Raw genomic sequence first — 19,626 nt, forward strand, 5'->3', positions numbered from 1 at the left:
TGGCTATGTGAAGGGTTATTTACAGCATTTACATTTAAAAAAAAAAAAAAATTACATCACCAAAAAATCACTATCTATTTTATGTATCTACTTGAACAATCCACCCTACATCTTGTTCTCTATTTTACAATACACGATTTTAAAATTAGGGACAAAATTAGCCTTAGGCCAAGGGAAACTTTTGGTCAAAAAATTCATATGGCCCCCTCCAAATTGAAACTAAAAAAAAATAAAAATAAAAATTTAAAATAGTTATTCAACCAAACAACTCAAAAATTAATAACCCATATTTGTGGTTGGGCCCCTTTCAAACAACTTCACTTTTTACTAACAAAACAAAAACAAATCTCTTAAAAAAATCTTTGATAAAAAAAATACATTGACAGTTTAGTGGTTTGTCGATTTAAGATCCAATATTATAAGTTTGGGACTTTGAAATTTGGGTGCTATTCTATTGGTTATTTCCACCTAGTGGGCCTTTTTTTTTTTTTTTTTTCATCTGTAAAAAGACTTTACAGTTGAGCATTGTGGCCAATTAGATATTTTTTATATTGCTGTAAATTCTAAATTACAACAATTAAATTATTAGTTTAGTGAATATATATATTTGAGTTACTTATTCTTAGTTATATTCTAATCCTTAAGAGTCAAGAGAAATCTTTTTAAAATCGATGATGTTTTTGTTTATTAGTAAACAAGTTTTAGCTGTATAATTCATAAATCATGAAAAACTACAATTGAAAAGAGAATTTCACCATTCTGAGTATGATGTAGTTCAACATGTGGACTTCAATTTTTTTTTAATTGTGTATTGGTTAGTAAGGCTTAGAAAATTATGGTAAACTATTAATTAATATGTTTATTAAGGGGTTGTATAATTGTACTTATATATATATATATATACATATATATATGTGTATATATATATATGTGTATATATATATACATATATATATGTGTATATATATATATATATAGATATATATATATTTAGAGAATTTTAATTTATGGCGTCTGCTTTTGATGATAGTTTTTCATCATCAGACCAAGACACCAATCAGTTTTCAGTGTAGACAGGAATCAAACCTCAGATCTCTTATTCTGAGGCTTTACTAGTTGTACTTATACTTAGTTTTCTAATTTCCACTACAATTATAGAATGGTTATTTTTAATAATGAATATATCAAAATTAGGTTTCACAACAAAATGGAAGATGATATTTTAATGGACTCTTTAATTTGCTCATTAAAAAGATAGTTGATGATTTTATTAAAACTAAGAAATTTTGTTAAGAATATTTTATTTTGTTTATATTTTGTTAATAAAAAATAAGTACATTTCTTATTTTTGAATGATAAAAAAATTATTCATGTTTTGGCACCCAAAATAAAATCCCAGCTTCATCCCTGATTAAAAATATACAATATTATATACTTTTTGCAAATGTGTAAAACAATGTACACATTAGTTTAATCTACAATGTAAAATTGATAATTATAGTAATTAACAATAAGACATTTATTATAATTATGTTTGTATATAGAATTTATCTATTCTATCATGCAGAGACAATTTTACTAGAGAATGTAAATATAAGAGGTTTTATGAATAGTATTTATGATAAAAAGAATCTGTACAGTAAACTTTAAAGTGGTGCACAATATTATAAAGTCAACAAAATCAAAATTTTAGGTTTTGAATAATGCTATAGATACAATAAACTTTCACAACATTTTCTCACCTTGTTTAAGTTTTAGATTGTGATTAATTGGTACAACATTATTTTCATTTGGACCAACATTGATGTCACTTTTGTTATATATCAATGACAACTTGAAAAATTGTTGTGAAATTTGGTATGTCTTAAGTTTTATTGTTTGGTTATATATATATATATATATATATATTATAGACTTTGTCGTGGTAGCAGACTTAAATTTGGGCTTTCCACGGGTTAGATCGACTCGAGTTTGTGCACAACCCACACCCGGCCAAATTTGATTGGGTGAAGGAAAACTCAACTCGCCATCAACTAAAGAGGAGAGGTAGACATGGATCTTCATGGGTGGTGGGCAACTTAGGCGAAATCGGTAATAGTGGCAATGAAGTTGAAAAGAGACCGAAAGAACTGAAGATTGGTTGGATCTCATTAGATCTTATCAAGATCTCACTGGATCCAACAGGATCTTTTCGGATCTGGTCAATAATTCACCATTTTTGGTTGGGATCTTGTCAGATCTGGTTAGATCTCAATCGATTTGAGAGAGAGAGAGAGAGAGAGAGAGAGAGATGGGTTAGGTTCATGGGTTAGGTTCTTTGAATTTTGAGAGGGGGGGGGGGGGGGGGACTTGACACTCAACCCTCTAGAATTGGATTTTGGAGGGGAAAGCCTGCCTTTGATCGTCTTAGTCACTAGATCAATTTGTTTTTAGTTTGGGTCTGGTCGGATTTTCCAAGTGGTTTGGGGTGACCGGATCTATGGACAACTATACTTGAAATACTTGGTGTAGGTACTAGTGGTGGGAATTAAAAGTAATCAGAATTATATTTTGTTAGATGAAAATTTAAAAACCATATGTTAAATATAAATTATAATGATCATATGAATACAAATTTTTTTTATTTCACTTTATATTTCACAAATTACAACTTGCCATGTATAATTTTCCTTTTAAAATAACTAAAATTTAAAATGGGAAAAAAATTCAAACAAATGACGTTGTGATTAATGAGTGGAGTATAAAATAAAATACAAAAAAAGGGATAAAGAATTTGTATTATGATCATATATCTAAAGTTAGGAGTTCAAAAGTGGGTATGGTATTGGTATCGGTATCCTTTGCACAAAGAATAACATTATCCATTGTATTTCATTTTAGATTTTTATGGGTAACCTTAGACTACCGCCCCATGGTTACCAAAATCCCCTGCATGCTTACATAATCAAGTTACCATAACTTAAACCAAAAGCCTAAAGGTTCCGAATAAATTAATCTTCGACGGCTGTTCTTTTAGGAATACAATAGAATATTACAATATTCTATAACAAGATGAAGTGTAAATCTGCCGTAGGTAAAAAAAAAAATATATATATATATATATATATATACTGTATCCTCTACACCTCAAAACTTAAATTAAGATATTGTAAAAATAACGTGAAATTTTGTTGTATTCCTAAACTCTTTTTATTTGAAACCACCAAAATAGCTGTTGCATGGCGATAAATTCCAGAATCGAGGTTGTTGCTACCCCTCTCTCTCTCTCTCTCTCTCTCTCTCTATATATATATATATATAGGAAGCAACAACCTGCAGAATCATATAAAGAGAATGTCTAGTTACAAGTAAACTCACGTTAAACATCCAGCAGATATGTAACGTCCAAGGAACCTAGTGACAAAAAGGCGTGCCCCGGCTTCTATGAGAGATGGTTCCATGTGTTTTGGCTTGCTTAGAAGAGCATTTTTTTTTCCAACCAAACTATTTGCAGCAGCCATGCTCGCCAGCCTACAAACAAGTATATCCAGTAAGATGCTTCAAACTAAAGATTTTCATGAAACAAATGCATAGTTATAGACCTTTAAAAAGGAGAAAAAAAAAAAAAAAGTAATAGATTGACCACAAATTTCCTCAAAGATGTGCCTTAGTTCTACAAAGAGGAAAACAATCTGATGAAATAACAGGGTAATTAGAAATTTCACGAGTGATGTAAGAGGAAAAGAAAATTAGAGAGTGCTTAATAGAAATCTGTGCATGCCTTAACTATGCTTCACTGTAGAGGGTGGTACGTTGATCCTATCTCTGCTGTATTGGGTCTAATAATATCTGATAGAGTGTAAATGTGCATGTGCTCTATATATTGTTTATTGGTTAGGGTAAATCGGACTGCTGTGTAAATATTGTTGGGCTTTAAAGCCTTCTGTATTGTTTGGTATGCCATAAAGCCAAACCACACTAAAATCTTGTTTCCACTCTTTCTCTATTTTTCTCTTTTACAAATACTCAATCACTTAGCAACTTTGACAATATATATTTCTACAATTATTCATTTAAATATTTATATGAGTGAATTTCAATTAGCTCAATGAGTCAATTAATTGGTGTCTTAAATTGATAAAAAAAAAAAAAATTATCTTAGAGTAAATGTCATAAATTGAAATAATACGGAAAACGCTAGATAATCATTTACTTGAAGAAGCCAAAATTCAATCTATCTCCATTAAACTGGTTGAAAATGTGTCAACCATAAGTGTCAAGTGATAAACAATATATGGTCCTAGTTACCCTTTTCTTTTTTTTAGTTAAATTTCAGTTCAATGAAATTGCATGCAAACAAAGTAGGCTTGTGCAATGTATCCAAAATGTACTACTATGATGAATTCAAACTGTATCGGACAAAAAGGTTGGACCGCTAACTAACTAGCTACAGACAAGCTTGGGTTCTCAGGAGCTAGGTTCATAGGGGCTTATCTTGATGGAAGTATGGAACTAACCATTGAAAAGAGGTTTCTTAACCATGTGCTTACTGGAAGCCATTAAATAAAATAACCGTGGCTAAAGAAAGACTTTGTGTCAGCATTAAATGGGTAAATGACAGGAAATGACTGCTCCTGTACATAAAGTAGCTGTGGCCATTTATAGTAGAGACTAACTGGCCAGCTGGGTAAAAAACCTCGTACAATTGTTTGGTGTTAAACTTTTAATACAGTAGTTATTGATACCTAGGACTGATCCACAGTTTAGAGATAGGGGCAGTTTTGTTGTTGGCGGACCGATATGGGATTTTAAGGGCCCGTTTGGTTATAGAGTTCAAAAATTATTATTTAAAAAGATGTGAAAATTATAGTTTAAAAAATGTTATTGAAATATATGTTTTTAGTGTTTATAAAACAAAAAAATGTGTTTGGTATCATGGTTTAAATAACATGTTTCACTGTTCAAAAACATAAAATATGTGTTTGGTATGTGTGTGTTCAGTGGCGGAGCTAGGATTCGACTTTAGGGGGGGCAAAATTTATAACTAATATACATGTGTCTCTATAAACAAATACATATTGTGTATGTAGCATACAACATATGCATCATATATACACAATATTAACCAAACTTGACAATTAAATGCCAATAATATGAATAGTAAGTGATCATTCAATATTGAAAGATCCCCTAAAATTATTGCATATCATTATATTGTGTATAGTTTATTAGTGTTTTTTTTTTTTTTTTTTAAATATATAGCGAATAAAATAATCCCCTAATATATTTTATGGAATTTGTCATGTAATTGTTTCCAAATTTTATATCTTAATACTTTTGAAAGGAAACTTTTTTCTTGGGTGCTATTTTCGTCTCTTCAATTAAGACTTTTTCTTCTTTATTTAAGTTTATTTTTATAAATTTTGAACTTTACAAAATATTGATAAAGTAAAAAAAGATATGAAGATATATGATATATTAATTGAGTTTGACTTTTAAAAAAAATAGGGAGATATATATACCCACAAAGAAAAAAAGGATGTATGTGGTTGTTTACTGTGGCTCTGCACTTTACAGTATTATTTTGAAACATGTAGCTGAAGAGATTTTCATTATAGCTCAATTACTCACGCACTACTTATCACAGTTTCAATTAAATCTCCACCTTTTACTATTACACACATAAAAAAAGAAAAATTTTGGGCAGGTCAGGGGGGGCAAGTGCCCCCTCTCGACCCCCCCTGACTCCGCCCCTGTGTGTGTTAGATGGTAAAAAAAAGCTGAATAAAGTACAAAATAAATATTTTTTAAATCAGCAAAGTACAAAAAAAATATAAAATATTGTTTAAATGCTGCCGGTACTGTTCAGTGTGGGTGAAAAAGCTGACCGGTACTGTTCAACTTAATTACAAAAATGCCACTCAGCAATGGTTTTTGTTGTTCAAAATCTGGGACAAGCTGATTTCAAAAACTATTGTTTGAAACATATGTTTTGAGCAATATTTTTTAAACAATACTTTTGAAATCAATGACCAAACATATTTTTTTTGTTTTTGAACAATATTGTTTAGTGTTTAAACACTAAACAATATGTTTTGAAATCAATGACCAAACACCCTCTAAGCTGGCGGTAAAGAAAAAAAAAAAAATTCTAAATAGACATCTATATAATATTAAAAAATTATAAATATATAAAAATGTTGTTTTTAAATATATTAAGATGCAATCATTTATCAATAAAAATAAAATAAGTTTTTTTTTTTTTTTTTGGTGAAGTTAGAGTATTTATAGTGGAGGTGCTAAAAATTTTAGTTTTTAATACTTAAAAAAACTATTTTATTTATTTTACTACCTCACTTTACAATACATCCAATATCAAATGTTCTATTTTTTTTTTATCACTTCATTTAAAATAACATAAACAACTCATTAAAATAATAAGGAAGAGAGAGAATTTGAGTTTTTTAATTAAAGAAAGGGATATAATCTTAATAAAATATTGTATTTTATTTTTAATAATTTGCTACAGTCAACTAGTATTTATACACGTTTACTATATTTGGAAAAAAAATTAGTTTTAACTTCTCCAATAACACATGATTTTTTTGTTCTTTGGTGGTAAAATAGTTTTTTTTTTTTTGCTAAAATACAATCACCATTGTGAATATTTTTATTGTTCTTGTTAAGTTTTTGGGTTGGATAGTTTCTATTTGGGTTAGGCTAGCTAGACTGATTGAGGAGAAGGGGGCCTAAATACAAAAATGAAATATAGAATGACAAAAAAAAAAAAAAAAAAAAAAAATTGGACTCGGGGGGGGGGGGGGGGGGGGAGCCCCCTTGGGCCCCCACCTGGGTCCGTCATTGGTTGTTGGTTGTGTGTAGTGAGTTTGGCTTCTAACTCTACTACTGCTTGTTGTTGATGGCTTTTTTTTGTGTATGTCTTTGATGTGTGCACTGTTGGGTATGAAAAAAAATTGTTTAAATTTTTTTAAAGGGTTAGGTTGTTTGTTTTGGGTCAAATTTGTTGACTAGACTTAATTTTTTTAAGTTTTACTATTGGTAATTTTTGTTGTTGGACTAATTTTTTTGGGCTTGTATATTTTGTTTTAGATTTTAGATCTATAAAATTTTTTAATGGTCTTTAAAATGAGGAAATTGCTAGAGTTATAAACTTTTTTACAAATTGTTAAGCTGATGAGTGGTTATTGGTAAGTAAAAAAATAATGTAAGTGGTAGGCCTAAATATGAACTAATAAGAATTTGCGACCTTAATGGTTTGTAAAAATGTTGTAGAAATATTTGTAACTATAATAATACTTTTAAAAGAATCAATGATATTGTCAAGGGGGAAAAAGTGTAATTTTATAAAACAAAATTTCTAAAATTGGTACCCATACATAATAATATTTAAAAAAAAAAATTGGGGTGGGGGGGGGGGGGGGGTTGCCCCCAAAGTCCAACCATGGCTCTATCCATGTTGACACGTGCTTAGTACTGGGTTTTTTCTTTAAATGAAATACTATAATATAAAGTAGGGTCAAACTTATGTACAATACTTAGGTGTTATTTCTTAAATTCTCATTTTAAGATTAAGCCATGTGGGTATACTAAACTAAAAATACATTTTCACCACTTAAGTACTGTACCTAAGTTTTGTCCTATAAAATATAATAAAGTAATTTTTGCCACATGAATATTGTAGGGGTGATAGGCCCAGGAATCCATATTTATGTATATATTGGGCCAAGGGCCCAATTCGAGGACGTTAAATAAACCGAGGATGGGTAAACACTTTCATAAGAGCCCGTGTTAGTGAGTAAAGAAGTGAAATCCGATTAATGTAATCCAGAAGGGTGGTTTGAGAAAGAGTCCCTCCTCGGCTACGCAAAGCCGAGGTCAGAGGGTGTAGTCTGCCATTGAGAGTAACGTTCTAGATCATTCCATGAGTGAGGAAAAGTATTAAGAAGGAATAGGATAGAGGAAAGTCATGAAATATCTCAAAGGAAAGCTGCTACCACCACATTAATTGCTCTGCAGTTAACTCTTTGGCCACATTGATGAGAAAGTAATACCTGAACATTAATTTTCAGCCTTACCGCTACTATCTGAAGACTTTAGGAAGGTGCTGATGGGACATGAATCAACACCTACAATCTGACTTGCACATGGAAAATGGAGATAAAAGGGAAAGATAGTATAAAATGGAAGGGGGACTCTGAGAAGAGGGATTGAGAAATCAAGAGAAAAATACTGTAGCAATCAGGAACCAAATTTGTAATCAAACTTGTGGGAAATATATAAGAATTGATCTCCTTGGATTGTGCTGAAGACGATTTTCTTTAATTTAAATCAATCTATCTTCCTGTTCTTGTCATTTGAACCCACTTTACTTGTTGTCCAACTCATTTTATCCCAGTTTTTCAACCCACCCTCTACAAATTCATTGCTTTGGGCTTTTTGGGCCTAAGTCTATCCATCTTTGGGACTAGGGACTATCCTTAAAAAAAAAAATATATATATATATATATATATATATATTGTGGGGGCCCAAGAATCTACGGGCCCGGCTCGCTCACTTATAGGGAATCCACAGGCCCCCAAACTAAAGGAGGCCAGGTCCCAAGCCCGAAAGTAGTGAGCTCGATATGGCCAAAAGACACGTCCGAGGACCACTCCGTCCTCGGAAAGCCCAGGACCCCACTGACGAAAATGGGATACAGGCGAGCTTGAGAGGTCAGAAAATATCTCATGGAAATAGTCCTTAATACCCTTCCTTGACATAACACTGCCCCTAATAAAGCCGGGATCTTAGGCTTTATGGATCATCTACAGCAAATTTGGGACTAGACTGATGGGACAGATATCTGTCCCGGAAAGATCGACCCTACACGTGGACGAAGGACAACTAACGTAGGCTAGTATAAAAGAGAATGTTATGTGACCAAAGAAGGGACTCTCCCATCTGGCTTCTGGAGAAAGACTTGATGAAAGTGAGGGTCTGGATAAGACACGCCGGACATCACCTAAAATCCCACCGATGGGTGACCGGGAACAGCGCCCTCACGCCTCGGATCATATCCGAGGAGCCAAATCCTCCTAGATACAAGATTGAAGGGCCTGAATATCCAGCCCGAAGCTCTTCCTCATGTCGGTATGCCTGTAGTCCGGCCCGAGATGCCGCCCCTCGACCCAACGCTGGCCTTTTGTTAAGCCCACTCTCTACAAATATCATTGTGAGGGATTTTCCTTGCGCGAGCCCAACAACGTTGATGGGCCGCTGAAGATTTTGTGTCCCTACAATTGGCGCCGTCTGTGGGAAAGGGCTTGCGCGTTGGCACGGGTGGCGCACGAGTCAGCTCTCCAGCAAACAGAGGCTCACGGGTTTTTCCCATTCCCGGCGACGTACGGTTGTTACTCCGCCATGAGCCACCGCTAGGAGCTGCGCCGTGCACTGCCAACGGAGTGGACAGCTCTAGGGGCTTGCGGCCTCGAGCCAACTCTTCCCTCTCTGGTCTAGGGGCTGACCTTCAAGGAATAAGTCAGTATAGAGAAAAGACTATCAACAACGAAGAACTCTTATAAGTAATGGACAGAACCAAGGCCTTGCATGGTCCTCGGACCCAAGCCTGTGGGGAAACCAAGTACAAAGAGGACATCTTATAAGTAATGGACAGAACCAAGGCCTTGCATGGTCCTCGGACCCAAGCCTGTGGGGAAACCAAGTACAACGAAGAACTCTTATAAGTAATGGACAGAACCAAGGCCTTGCATGGTCCTCGGACCCAAGCCTGTGGGGAAACCAAGTACAAAGAGGACATCTTAAAAGTAATGGACAGAACCAAGGCCTTGCATGGTCCTCGGACCCAAGCCTGTGGGGAAACCAAGTACAAAGAGGACATCTTATAAGTAATGGACAGAACCAAGGCCTTGCATGGTCCTCGGACCCAAGCCTGTGGGGAAACCAAGTACAACGAAGAACTCTTATAAGTAATGGACAGAACCAAGGCCTTGCATGGTCCTCGGACCCAAGCCTGTGGGGAAACCAAGTACAAAGAGGACATCTTATAAGTAATGGACAGAACCAAGGCCTTGCATGGTCCTCGGACCCAAGCCTGTGGGGAAACCAAGTACAACGAAGAACTCTTATAAGTAATGGACAGAACCAAGGCCTTGCATGGTCCTCGGACCCAAGCCTGTGGGGAAACCAAGTACAAAGAGGACATCTTATAAGTAATGGACAGAACCAAGGCCTTGCATGGTCCTCGGACCCAAGCCTGTGGGGAAACCAAGTACAACGAAGAACTCTTATAAGTAATGGACAGAACCAAGGCCTTGCATGGTCCTCGGACCCAAGCCTGTGGGGAAACCAAGTACAAAGAGGACATCTTAAAAGTAATGGACAGAACCAAGGCCTTGCATGGTCCTCGGACCCAAGCCTGTGGGGAAACCAAGTACAACGAAGAACTCTTACAAGTAATGGACAGAACCAAGGCCTTGCATGGTCCTCGGACCCAAGCCTGTGGGGAAACCAAGTACAAAGAGGACATCTTATAAGTAATGGACAGAACCAAGGCCTTGCATGGTCCTCGGACCCAAGCCTGTGGGGAAACCAAGTACAACGAAGAACTCTTATAAGTAATGGACAGAACCAAGGCCTTGCATGGTCCTCGGACCCAAGCCTGTGGGGAAACCAAGTACAAAGAGGACATCTTATAAGTAATGGACAGAACCAAGGCCTTGCATGGTCCTCGGACCCAAGCCTGTGGGGAAACCAAGTACAACGAAGAACTCTTATAAGTAATGGACAGAACCAAGGCCTTGCATGGTCCTCGGACCCAAGCCTGTGGGGAAACCAAGTACAAAGAGGACATCTTAAAAGTAATGGACAGAACCAAGGCCTTGCATGGTCCTCGGACCCAAGCCTGTGGGGAAACCAAGTACAACGAAGAACTCTTATAAGTAATGGACAGAACCAAGGCCTTGCATGGTCCTCGGACCCAAGCCTGTGGGGAAACCAAGTACAAAGAGGACATCTTAAAAGTAATGGACAGAACCAAGGCCTTGCATGGTCCTCGGACTCAAGCTAAAAGGGAAAACCAAGTACTGATGCAGACATTGGTCTCGGACAGAACCTAAGGCTTGCATGGTCCCCGGACTCAAGCTAAAAGGGAAAACCAAGTGCTGATGCAGACATTGGTCTTGGACAGAACCTAAGGCTTGCATGGTCCTCGGACTCAAGCTAAAAGGGAAAACCAAGTGCTGATGCAGACATTGGTCTCGGACAGAACCTAAGGCTTGCATGGTCCTCGGACTCAAGCTAAAAGGGAAAACCAAGTGCTGATGCAGACATTGGTCTCGGACAGAATCTGAGGCTTGCATGGTCCTCGGACTCAAGCTAAAAGGGAAAACCAAGTACCGATAAAGACACAAGTATCGGACTCAAGCCAAAGGGAAAAATCAAGCACATAAGATAAAACGCATAAGTCATGGACAAAACCCAGGTCTTGCAAAGTCCTCGGACTCAGGCTTCGCGGGAAATCGACTGCCCGAATGAAGAAATTTCTCGGTTTAAACACTGGAAAAGGTTAAGGCTCGCATGTCAGGAAGATGGCAGGCCAACCTAATGATCGTCAACCTAAGGGGGCCATTCATCCGAGGGGTAACATGTCCTCGGAAAAATACCTCTCACACTTTATCGAGCATTCAACACCCATCACTGCTAACTTTAAGATAAGTCTCATTCTTCGCTGGTTGGATTGTTATGATGAATAGTAATCTCTTTAAAGTTATCGTGGCATCTTTTTATCAAGGATTGCTTTGGCCTTAGTTATTATAGATTGAAATGCTATACTATTATGCCGAGCAGCGCTTTCACACTTGTTAAAATATACAAATAAGACATAAGAGATAGAGTAACACTAACTTTTATTACTATGAAAATTTGTTACAACGTACAAAGAAGGGCTCAAACAAGCCTATATAAAAAATTTTTTACTGTTAAAACAGTAACAATATCCGTAATACAAATAAGTAAACCATCAGGTGCCTTCTGCATTCGTCTTCAAAGTCTTTCTGAAATCTATGCCTCGGTACTGCTCCTATCAGGGGAAGATCCTCATACAAAAATAATGAAGGAGAAGGAAGAAGAATTGGAACACATGGAAGCACTTCAGCAAGCTCTTGTTACTGAAGAATGCAAGGGCAAAAGAAAATGGAGGATATGAGCGGGAAGGAGGAGAAGAAGAGTGAAGCAATGAAAAGAAAATAAAAGGAGCAAAAGAGGGAGAAGGGGAGCCTTATTAGGTATGCTCGTGAGAGAGCAGATGGAGATGACAAGGGAAGTTTTCGACTCAGTCACACCAGAACTGGGGTGTGACGAGTCCCTGCTTCGGATTTTGGCTAAAAGAATAGGGAAGCCAGTCTTAAGCCTCCGCCATCCTTGCCCAGACCGAGCCATCTCGAGTTTTGTTGGGATATGGCGTTTCTGGGAAAAGAAGGATTTGTTCATGGTGGATTACTGAGAAATAAGTATTATAGAAGAGGGAGCAACCAGAAGGAGGAAATGGACTCTGGGAAGAACGTGAGGGATTCTGATATGAAAAGGTCACCCCCTGTTTTCTCTCTTTATATAGAGGACGAAGAAGAGGGTATGTGACACATTCGGACCCTCAAGGAAATCCAGAGTACGACGCGTCGCTTCGTTCTCCCACACCATCAGTAACCGTTACATCTGGAAGGTCTCGTAAATGGCAAGGGATTAAAGGCACGTTGCGGATAACCACGCGGCATAACGGCAGCGTACGTAAATCTAGGAAAAACGACTCGTAGACCGGCGCATTCCTCGGGGAGGTGAAGAGTCACCAACGTTGATCAAGGGCCGAAATTAAATGAGCCGCAGTTAAGGCTCGGAATTACCGAAACCCACCTCTCCAACCAGGACGTTGGACAGCAGGGTTTCGAGGGGCTATTGTGGGGGCCCAAGAATCTACGGGCCCGGCTCGCTCACTTATAGGGAATCCACAGGCCCCCAAACTAAAGGAGGCCAGGTCCCAAGCCCGAAAGTAGTGAGCTCGATATGGCCAAAAGACACGTCCGAGGACCACTCCGTCCTCGGAAAGCCCAGGACCCCACTGACGAAAATGGGATACAGGCGAGCTTGAGAGGTCAGAAAATATCTCATGGAAATAGTCCTTAATACCCTTCCTTGACATAACACTGCCCCTAATAAAGCCGGGATCTTAGGCTTTATGGATCATCTACAGCAAATTTGGGACTAGACTGATGGGACAGATATCTGTCCCGGAAAGATCGACCCTACACGTGGACGAAGGACAACTAACGTAGGCTAGTATAAAAGAGAATGTTATGTGACCAAAGAAGGGACTCTCCCATCTGGCTTCTGGAGAAAGACTTGATGAAAGTGAGGGTCTGGATAAGACACGCCGGACATCACCTAAAATCCCACCGATGGGTGACCGGGAACAGCGCCCTCACGCCTCGGATCATATCCGAGGAGCCAAATCCTCCTAGATACAAGATTGAAGGGCCTGAATATCCAGCCCGAAGCTCTTCCTCATGTCGGTATGCCTGTAGTCCGGCCCGAGATGCCGCCCCTCGACCCAACGCTGGCCTTTTGTTAAGCCCACTCTCTACAAATATCATTGTGAGGGATTTTCCTTGCGCGAGCCCAACAACGTTGATGGGCCGCTGAAGATTTTGTGTCCCTACATATATATATATACATATATATTGAGAAACAAGCGCACACATAATATTTTAGTTTAGGTGTATTGAGCTATTAATTAAAAAAAAAAAAAAAATTCTTGCCCTTTGCAAGACCAACCAAGGGCAAGGAATTTATTATTATTTTTACTAAAATAAATGATGTTATATTGCTTTTTTAGTGTAATTAATAAAATTTATATTATCTATATAATAATAAGAGAAAATATATATTTCTTTTTTGTTCAAAATTTTGATCTTCTCTTATTATGAGCTAATATACAATAGATGAGATATAGTGGAGATTAAGTTTTTCCAATCATATTAGTTAGAAAGGTAAAAGAATTTCATTATTTAAAAAATTTTAACTTGTAGCCATCTATTTTGATGTTATATTTAACCCTAAAACAAGTACGTTATTGGAATCCTTCTCACTAATTCATATCCCCCAAATCTTAAATTAAAAGCTTTGGATCTATTTTTGAATTTCAAGGCTGTTAGGTTCTAAATGTTTAGGTTTAAATATTTAGATTTCTATTTTTATGAATGTTGGCAAACAAGATCAAAACGTGTCTAGATTATGTAATAAACATTGCTCATGATAGTACAAGTCAGGATTCAAGAACATTAAAGCTGTAGAAAGAAGAATGTACTTTTAGTGAAGTTCGACCAATCAAACTTAAGCCTCGACCGATCAAAAATAGTAGACAGGATTTTTCGTAGAATTCTATTTTAGTCCAAACACTACAAAAACATTTAGGGTTTCAAGTAAAACACTTTTGGGTATAAAAGAAAAACCCTAACTACATTTTAGATGGTTTTAGGGGACTTTGGAGGTGCTCTTTTGAGATCTAAAAGGTACCATATCTTCTCATTTCAAAGTTAGTACTAGAATTCCATCTACATATTATTAGAATCGGTAGATCTAAAGTTACTGCAACAAGATCATACATAGCTGATGATTTAAACCTTCAAGGGTGGTCTTGAAGTCACAAACTGGAGAATTTATGTTGCTAAACCTTTGAGGGAGATCTCAAAGTCACAAACATGGTTGTTTGTGTTTAGCAAATTCAAGATAGAAGAGTCCGTAGAGTCGGAACTGCATGTGATTGTGTTAATAAGTTCTACATGAAGTAGCTTTGGATTTAGGGTTTAAATCTATTGTAATCTTCCATTCTATTATAGTGGATTTGTTTACCTTGAGGATAGCTAGGTTAAATCCTTCTTAAGTTTTTACCTTGAAATGGTTGGATTCATTAGTTTTCCTGGGTAATCATACCGTTGCGTTATTTACTTTTCTGTTGTGCATGATATAATTTATTACTGTTTAACCTAGATCTCATAATTAACCTAAGTAAATACTTGGCTAATTCATTAGGTTAAACTATTCTGATTTTGAAGGGGTCTAAACAAACAAACAAGTGGTATCAAAGTGGGTTCACTCTGTTTGGATTAACATCCTGAGTGACATCCTTGATCCCTATTGTCATGGATAATTTTAAGTGTCTGTCTGCTCATATTTGTGATGATTTGAATAAAAATGACACTTTGCTTCTTTTGATTTTATTGATACCTGTGAAACTCTTCGTAAGGAATTATTTAAATCTATAAAAATTGCTAAGAAATTTAAGGAAGAGTTAAAATTGGCTAATCTTGAAAAAGAGGAATTGATTGTGAGATTGGATGAATCAAATAAAAAGAATGAATTTTTGAGAAATCAATTTTCCCCTTAAGATGGAAAGATGAAAAGTTTGGAACAAGTGTTAGTTGAGTCTAAAGTTGAATTGAAAAAACTGTCTTGTACCAAACCTGTTGTTGTTGATGACAGATCTGGTTCTATTCTTCTTAAGCCTAAAGCTGACAAAGGTTATATTCCTCCTTTTAAGAGGAATCATAAACAAAAGGCCTATTTTGCTAAGTTAGACAAAGGTAAAAGTTCTGATGTAGATGCTGAAGTTTTTAAATCTAAGTCTAAACCTATTGCTAAAGTACAAAAGAAATCTATTTTTGTGTCTACTTGTCACCTTTGTGGTGTTGTTGGTCACATTAGACCAAATTGTTCTTTGTTATGGAAAAAACCAAAATCTGAGACTAGATTTGTTGTTAGGAATACTGATGTTCCTAAATTTTTTCCTGTTTGTTATTTTTGTGGTGTGTCTAGTCATATTCATCCTAATTGTCATAAATTGAAATTTAAGCATTCTGTATTTTAGTCTAGGATATGTGATGATGTATCTCCTGCTACAAGTCTTGATAAATTGTTTCACATGATTTTGAAAATTTAAGCTTGTTAGCTTGTGAAAAGAAATTGCAAGATTTTAGTCTCTCTCAGAAGAAGTGTGTAATCCTTTAAATACACTCTATTTCTCATGGTTTTTCATCTACAAAGCTAAAGATGCGTGCTATATGAGTGAGAAAAGATTTGCTAAGGTGAGTGTTGTTTACTTGTCCTTGATTTAATTCTTTCAATTATTTGTGGATATGTTTTCTTTCAGTTTTTGGTTATTTTATTTTCTTAGGTTGTTTTGTTTATATAAAAAAAAAAATCCAAAAACATTGAAAAATTTCAAAAAGACAAAAATATTTTATTTTGTATCTTGTTTTATTTTTCTTGAGGATTACATGATTTATAATATCTCTTTCTTGACTTAGAACATACTTGATATTGTGGGGAAACATAAAAAGTATGTGTTGCATAATTGAGTGAATGAGCTATTTCCGATTTTGTGTGAGCATGCACTAGTTTGTACTTGTACTCATGGGTTAATTAAGAAATTAATATTTCTTGTTTGTATACGCTTTATAGCTTAGATGAGCACTTTCATGCATTGTCGTTGCATTTTATTCATTTAGCATAATGTGTGCCTTTTGTTTTTTTATCATAAAGATTTTGAAAACACAAAAAGTTATTTATTTATTTTTTGTGTTGCACACCACTAAGTGTGTAATCAAGGTTGACCAATAAAATTTACATTTCATGATTGTGTACCTTGTTTAGCTATGATGAGCTATTTTCTACACTTTGCTAGTTTATGCTATGTAGTGCTTGATTGTGTGAGTTGTTTATAGTCTTTAAACAAACAATCTTGATTTTGATGTCACATTTTTTTTATTCTAAGGACTAGAAAATCCTAGGAGAAAGGCATAAATAACAATCTTACCACTGTTACTTGCCAATCATGAACACCTGTGTGCAAATTATAAAAACCTTGCTCGATAAGGTGTAACACTTGAACAGTAAGATTAAACGAGGTGTTAGTTTCAAAAAGAAAAAGAAAATCATATTGCATCAAAAAAAGAAAAAAAGAAAAAAAAAGGACAAATTGCAAAAAGAAATAAAAATGCTTTTACATAATTGCAAGCATATTTTCTAGGAGATGTGAGAGTTATATAGTGTAACTTTTTAGGTAATAGTCACTTTCAAACCAATATGATTGATGATGCAGAAAATTTGTTTAATTATTATCTTTATATCACCTATTCAGTACTTTGTACACTTACTACTTGCACACACTACACGTAAATCAATGCTAAATTCTGTAGATAAGACTGTGTGTGTTGTCTAATCTTACCATCTTTAATTGCATATGATTTGATGTGTAAATGCAATCTTTTTTTTTTTTTTTTGGTTGCAATTTGAAGAAAAATGTGTCTAGAAGTTTAAAATTTTGTGATTTTAACTTCTTGATTGGTTTTGATATTTGCATTTAAGAGGCATCGTGTTTTTAAAACTTTTCTGGATCATGTTCACCTGCATTGAGTCATAAAAACTACTTTCAAGTTGATTTTCTGCATAAAATTTCTAGATTTTTAAGTTTTAAAATTTTTCACTGTTTCGATCGATCAAAGATCAAGGAAGTCAATTCCATACCATACCGACCAATAAACCGGTACAGATATCCCCTTGTTTTGTATCAGAAAAAATATCGGCCATACCGGCGAAATTCGGATGTTTCGGCCAGTAAATGCATACTGGACCAAAACAAGAAAAAGAAGAAGAAGAAAAAAAAATGTTCTCACTCTCTCATCTCTCCACTAACTAGTGTCACTTCCAGTTTCTCAAACTCATAGCGCATGGTCTTTCCTCCCTCAAATTCTAGATCTTTTTGACCAGCGTTCTCTTTCTCTCTTTCAGATTTACTTTCTCTTTCCTCTTTCTTGGTTGCGTCCAACTTAAGCCCAATAGCCTGAATTTCGGCTTCTTTAAACACCCAATAAAGTTGACAGCTTGCAAAAGTTATGTATAAAGTCAAAAGCAACTTTCATATGTTAGATTTTTTTTTTTTTCATTTTTTTTAATTATTTCCTAGCCCCTAAAAGGGATCAAAAGTCCTCTCACATGTCAGTTGTTCTATTTTTTTTTTTTTAAGCCCTCAATTAGTTCACGTGTGAAAGCACTAAAAGGTAAGCTTAGTATTTTAAATTTAACTTGATTTTTAATTCTTTTTATAGATATAGACGTATAGACTTGGGCTTGGGCTTGGGCTTGTGTGGGGTTTAAGATTACAAATTAGTCTAATCTATGAATTTATATATATATATATATATATATGTATATATATGTATATATATAGCGGTAAAACCGAAACGGTATACCGGTATTGATCAGTATCTGAAATATATCGTACCGCTGGCCAAACCGGTACAGCCTCCGGTACTGTATTGACTCCCTTGTCAAAGATTACTCTCGACCAATTGAAAATGTTTAGGTTTTAAAACAAAAACTCTCTACCTGATTCGATTGATGTTTGATAAAAAATTCCTAGGATTTTTTTTTTTTTGATTGATGCTTGATTCCTTTTGATCGATCGAAACTGGAAATTTTTTAGTTTTTAGTTTCTTGACCAATCAGTCTTTTTATGCATCATTTTTGTTAGGATTCACATGCATTCCTTTGTTTTCTTTATCCATTTTGCATTTTTGCAATCATATCTCTCTTTGGTTTCACACACAACACGCCTACACTTTGCTAAATTAGGTACTCAACTTGATTTAAAAATTGATTGATTAATCTTTAGGTTCTATACATTTTAGTATATGCTATTTTTCTTGATGTGCGAATTGCTAAAAATTGTGAATATTTTTTTTGGGATATGGTGGAAAATACATGTGCAAATATTTTCTCTAAAACACATTGCATGCTGGATTTTTATATCATTGAGATATATTTTGTATAGTGTTCACTGATTGTGTTTGGAAGTGTTTGCATGCATCTGTTTTTGGGTCACATAGTGTCAAGTTTGCATATATTGAGAGAGAGAATATTTGTGTATCCTTAAATTTTTTTTTTTTGGCTAGGCTTGTGTCTTTTTATTTTTTCCCCACCTCCTAAATTTTTCCCTAAAAATTGTTTTTCCCAAAACTTGTTTTGTTTTTCCTATTTTTATAGGGGGGGAAAGCTTTTTAAAACCTATGCTGTTTATAGGGGGAGTTGTTGCTCTTCTTAGGGGGAGTTGTTGCTCTTCTTAGGGGGAGTTGCCTCTATTTTCTATTGAATTGAATTCTTTTGTGTTCTCTTAATTCTCTATTTTCTCTTGACCTTTGTTGTGCATGTTTACTGTCTACCTTCTGATTGTGTTGTCTTTGTCAATACGTTAACAAAAAGGGGAGAAATAGATGAAATTTTGGAAAGGTTTTTAACTGTTTTTATTTAGAGGGAGATGAAATAGTTTTTGAAAGGGGGTGAAAATAAAGTTTTATTTTATTTTTTTATGTATCTAATTTAGGGGAAGAGTTAGTTTCCATGTTTTTTTTTTATTGTATATTTGTCATTTATTGTTTATATTGTATTTTCTACACATGTGTTTATGGTTTGTTTTAGTGTTTTAGGAATTTACAAGTTGATTCTTTAACAACTGCTGCCTACTTTAACCAAGGTTTTGAAACCTGGACCGGACCATACGGTCTGTCTGGGAAAACCTCAAA

At 35.2% G+C, this 19,626-nt stretch overlaps 1 protein-coding gene across 2 annotated transcripts in view; it reads right to left on the bottom strand.

Annotated features, from left to right (window-relative positions):
* Positions 1-3,879, bottom strand: part of LOC126688575 (uncharacterized) — a 23,869-nt gene extending 19,990 nt beyond the window's left edge. Inside the window, exons 1-2 of one of the 2 annotated variants that reach the window (XM_050383320.1) lie at positions 3,761-3,879; positions 3,358-3,510 (exon numbers count right to left, since the gene is read on the bottom strand). In XM_050383320.1, the coding sequence (XP_050239277.1) occupies positions 3,358-3,500 (143 nt within the window). In that variant the 5' untranslated portion in view covers positions 3,501-3,510; positions 3,761-3,879. Of the gene's footprint in view, positions 1-3,357; positions 3,511-3,622; positions 3,710-3,760 lie in introns of those variants that run through there. The other variant, XM_050383319.1, reaches the window with a different exon arrangement.
* Positions 3,880-19,626: the final 15,747 nt, after the last annotated feature.

This window comes from Quercus robur, chromosome 6, assembly GCF_932294415.1.
Source record: "Quercus robur chromosome 6, dhQueRobu3.1, whole genome shotgun sequence".
Classification (NCBI taxonomy): domain Eukaryota; kingdom Viridiplantae; phylum Streptophyta; class Magnoliopsida; order Fagales; family Fagaceae; genus Quercus; species Quercus robur.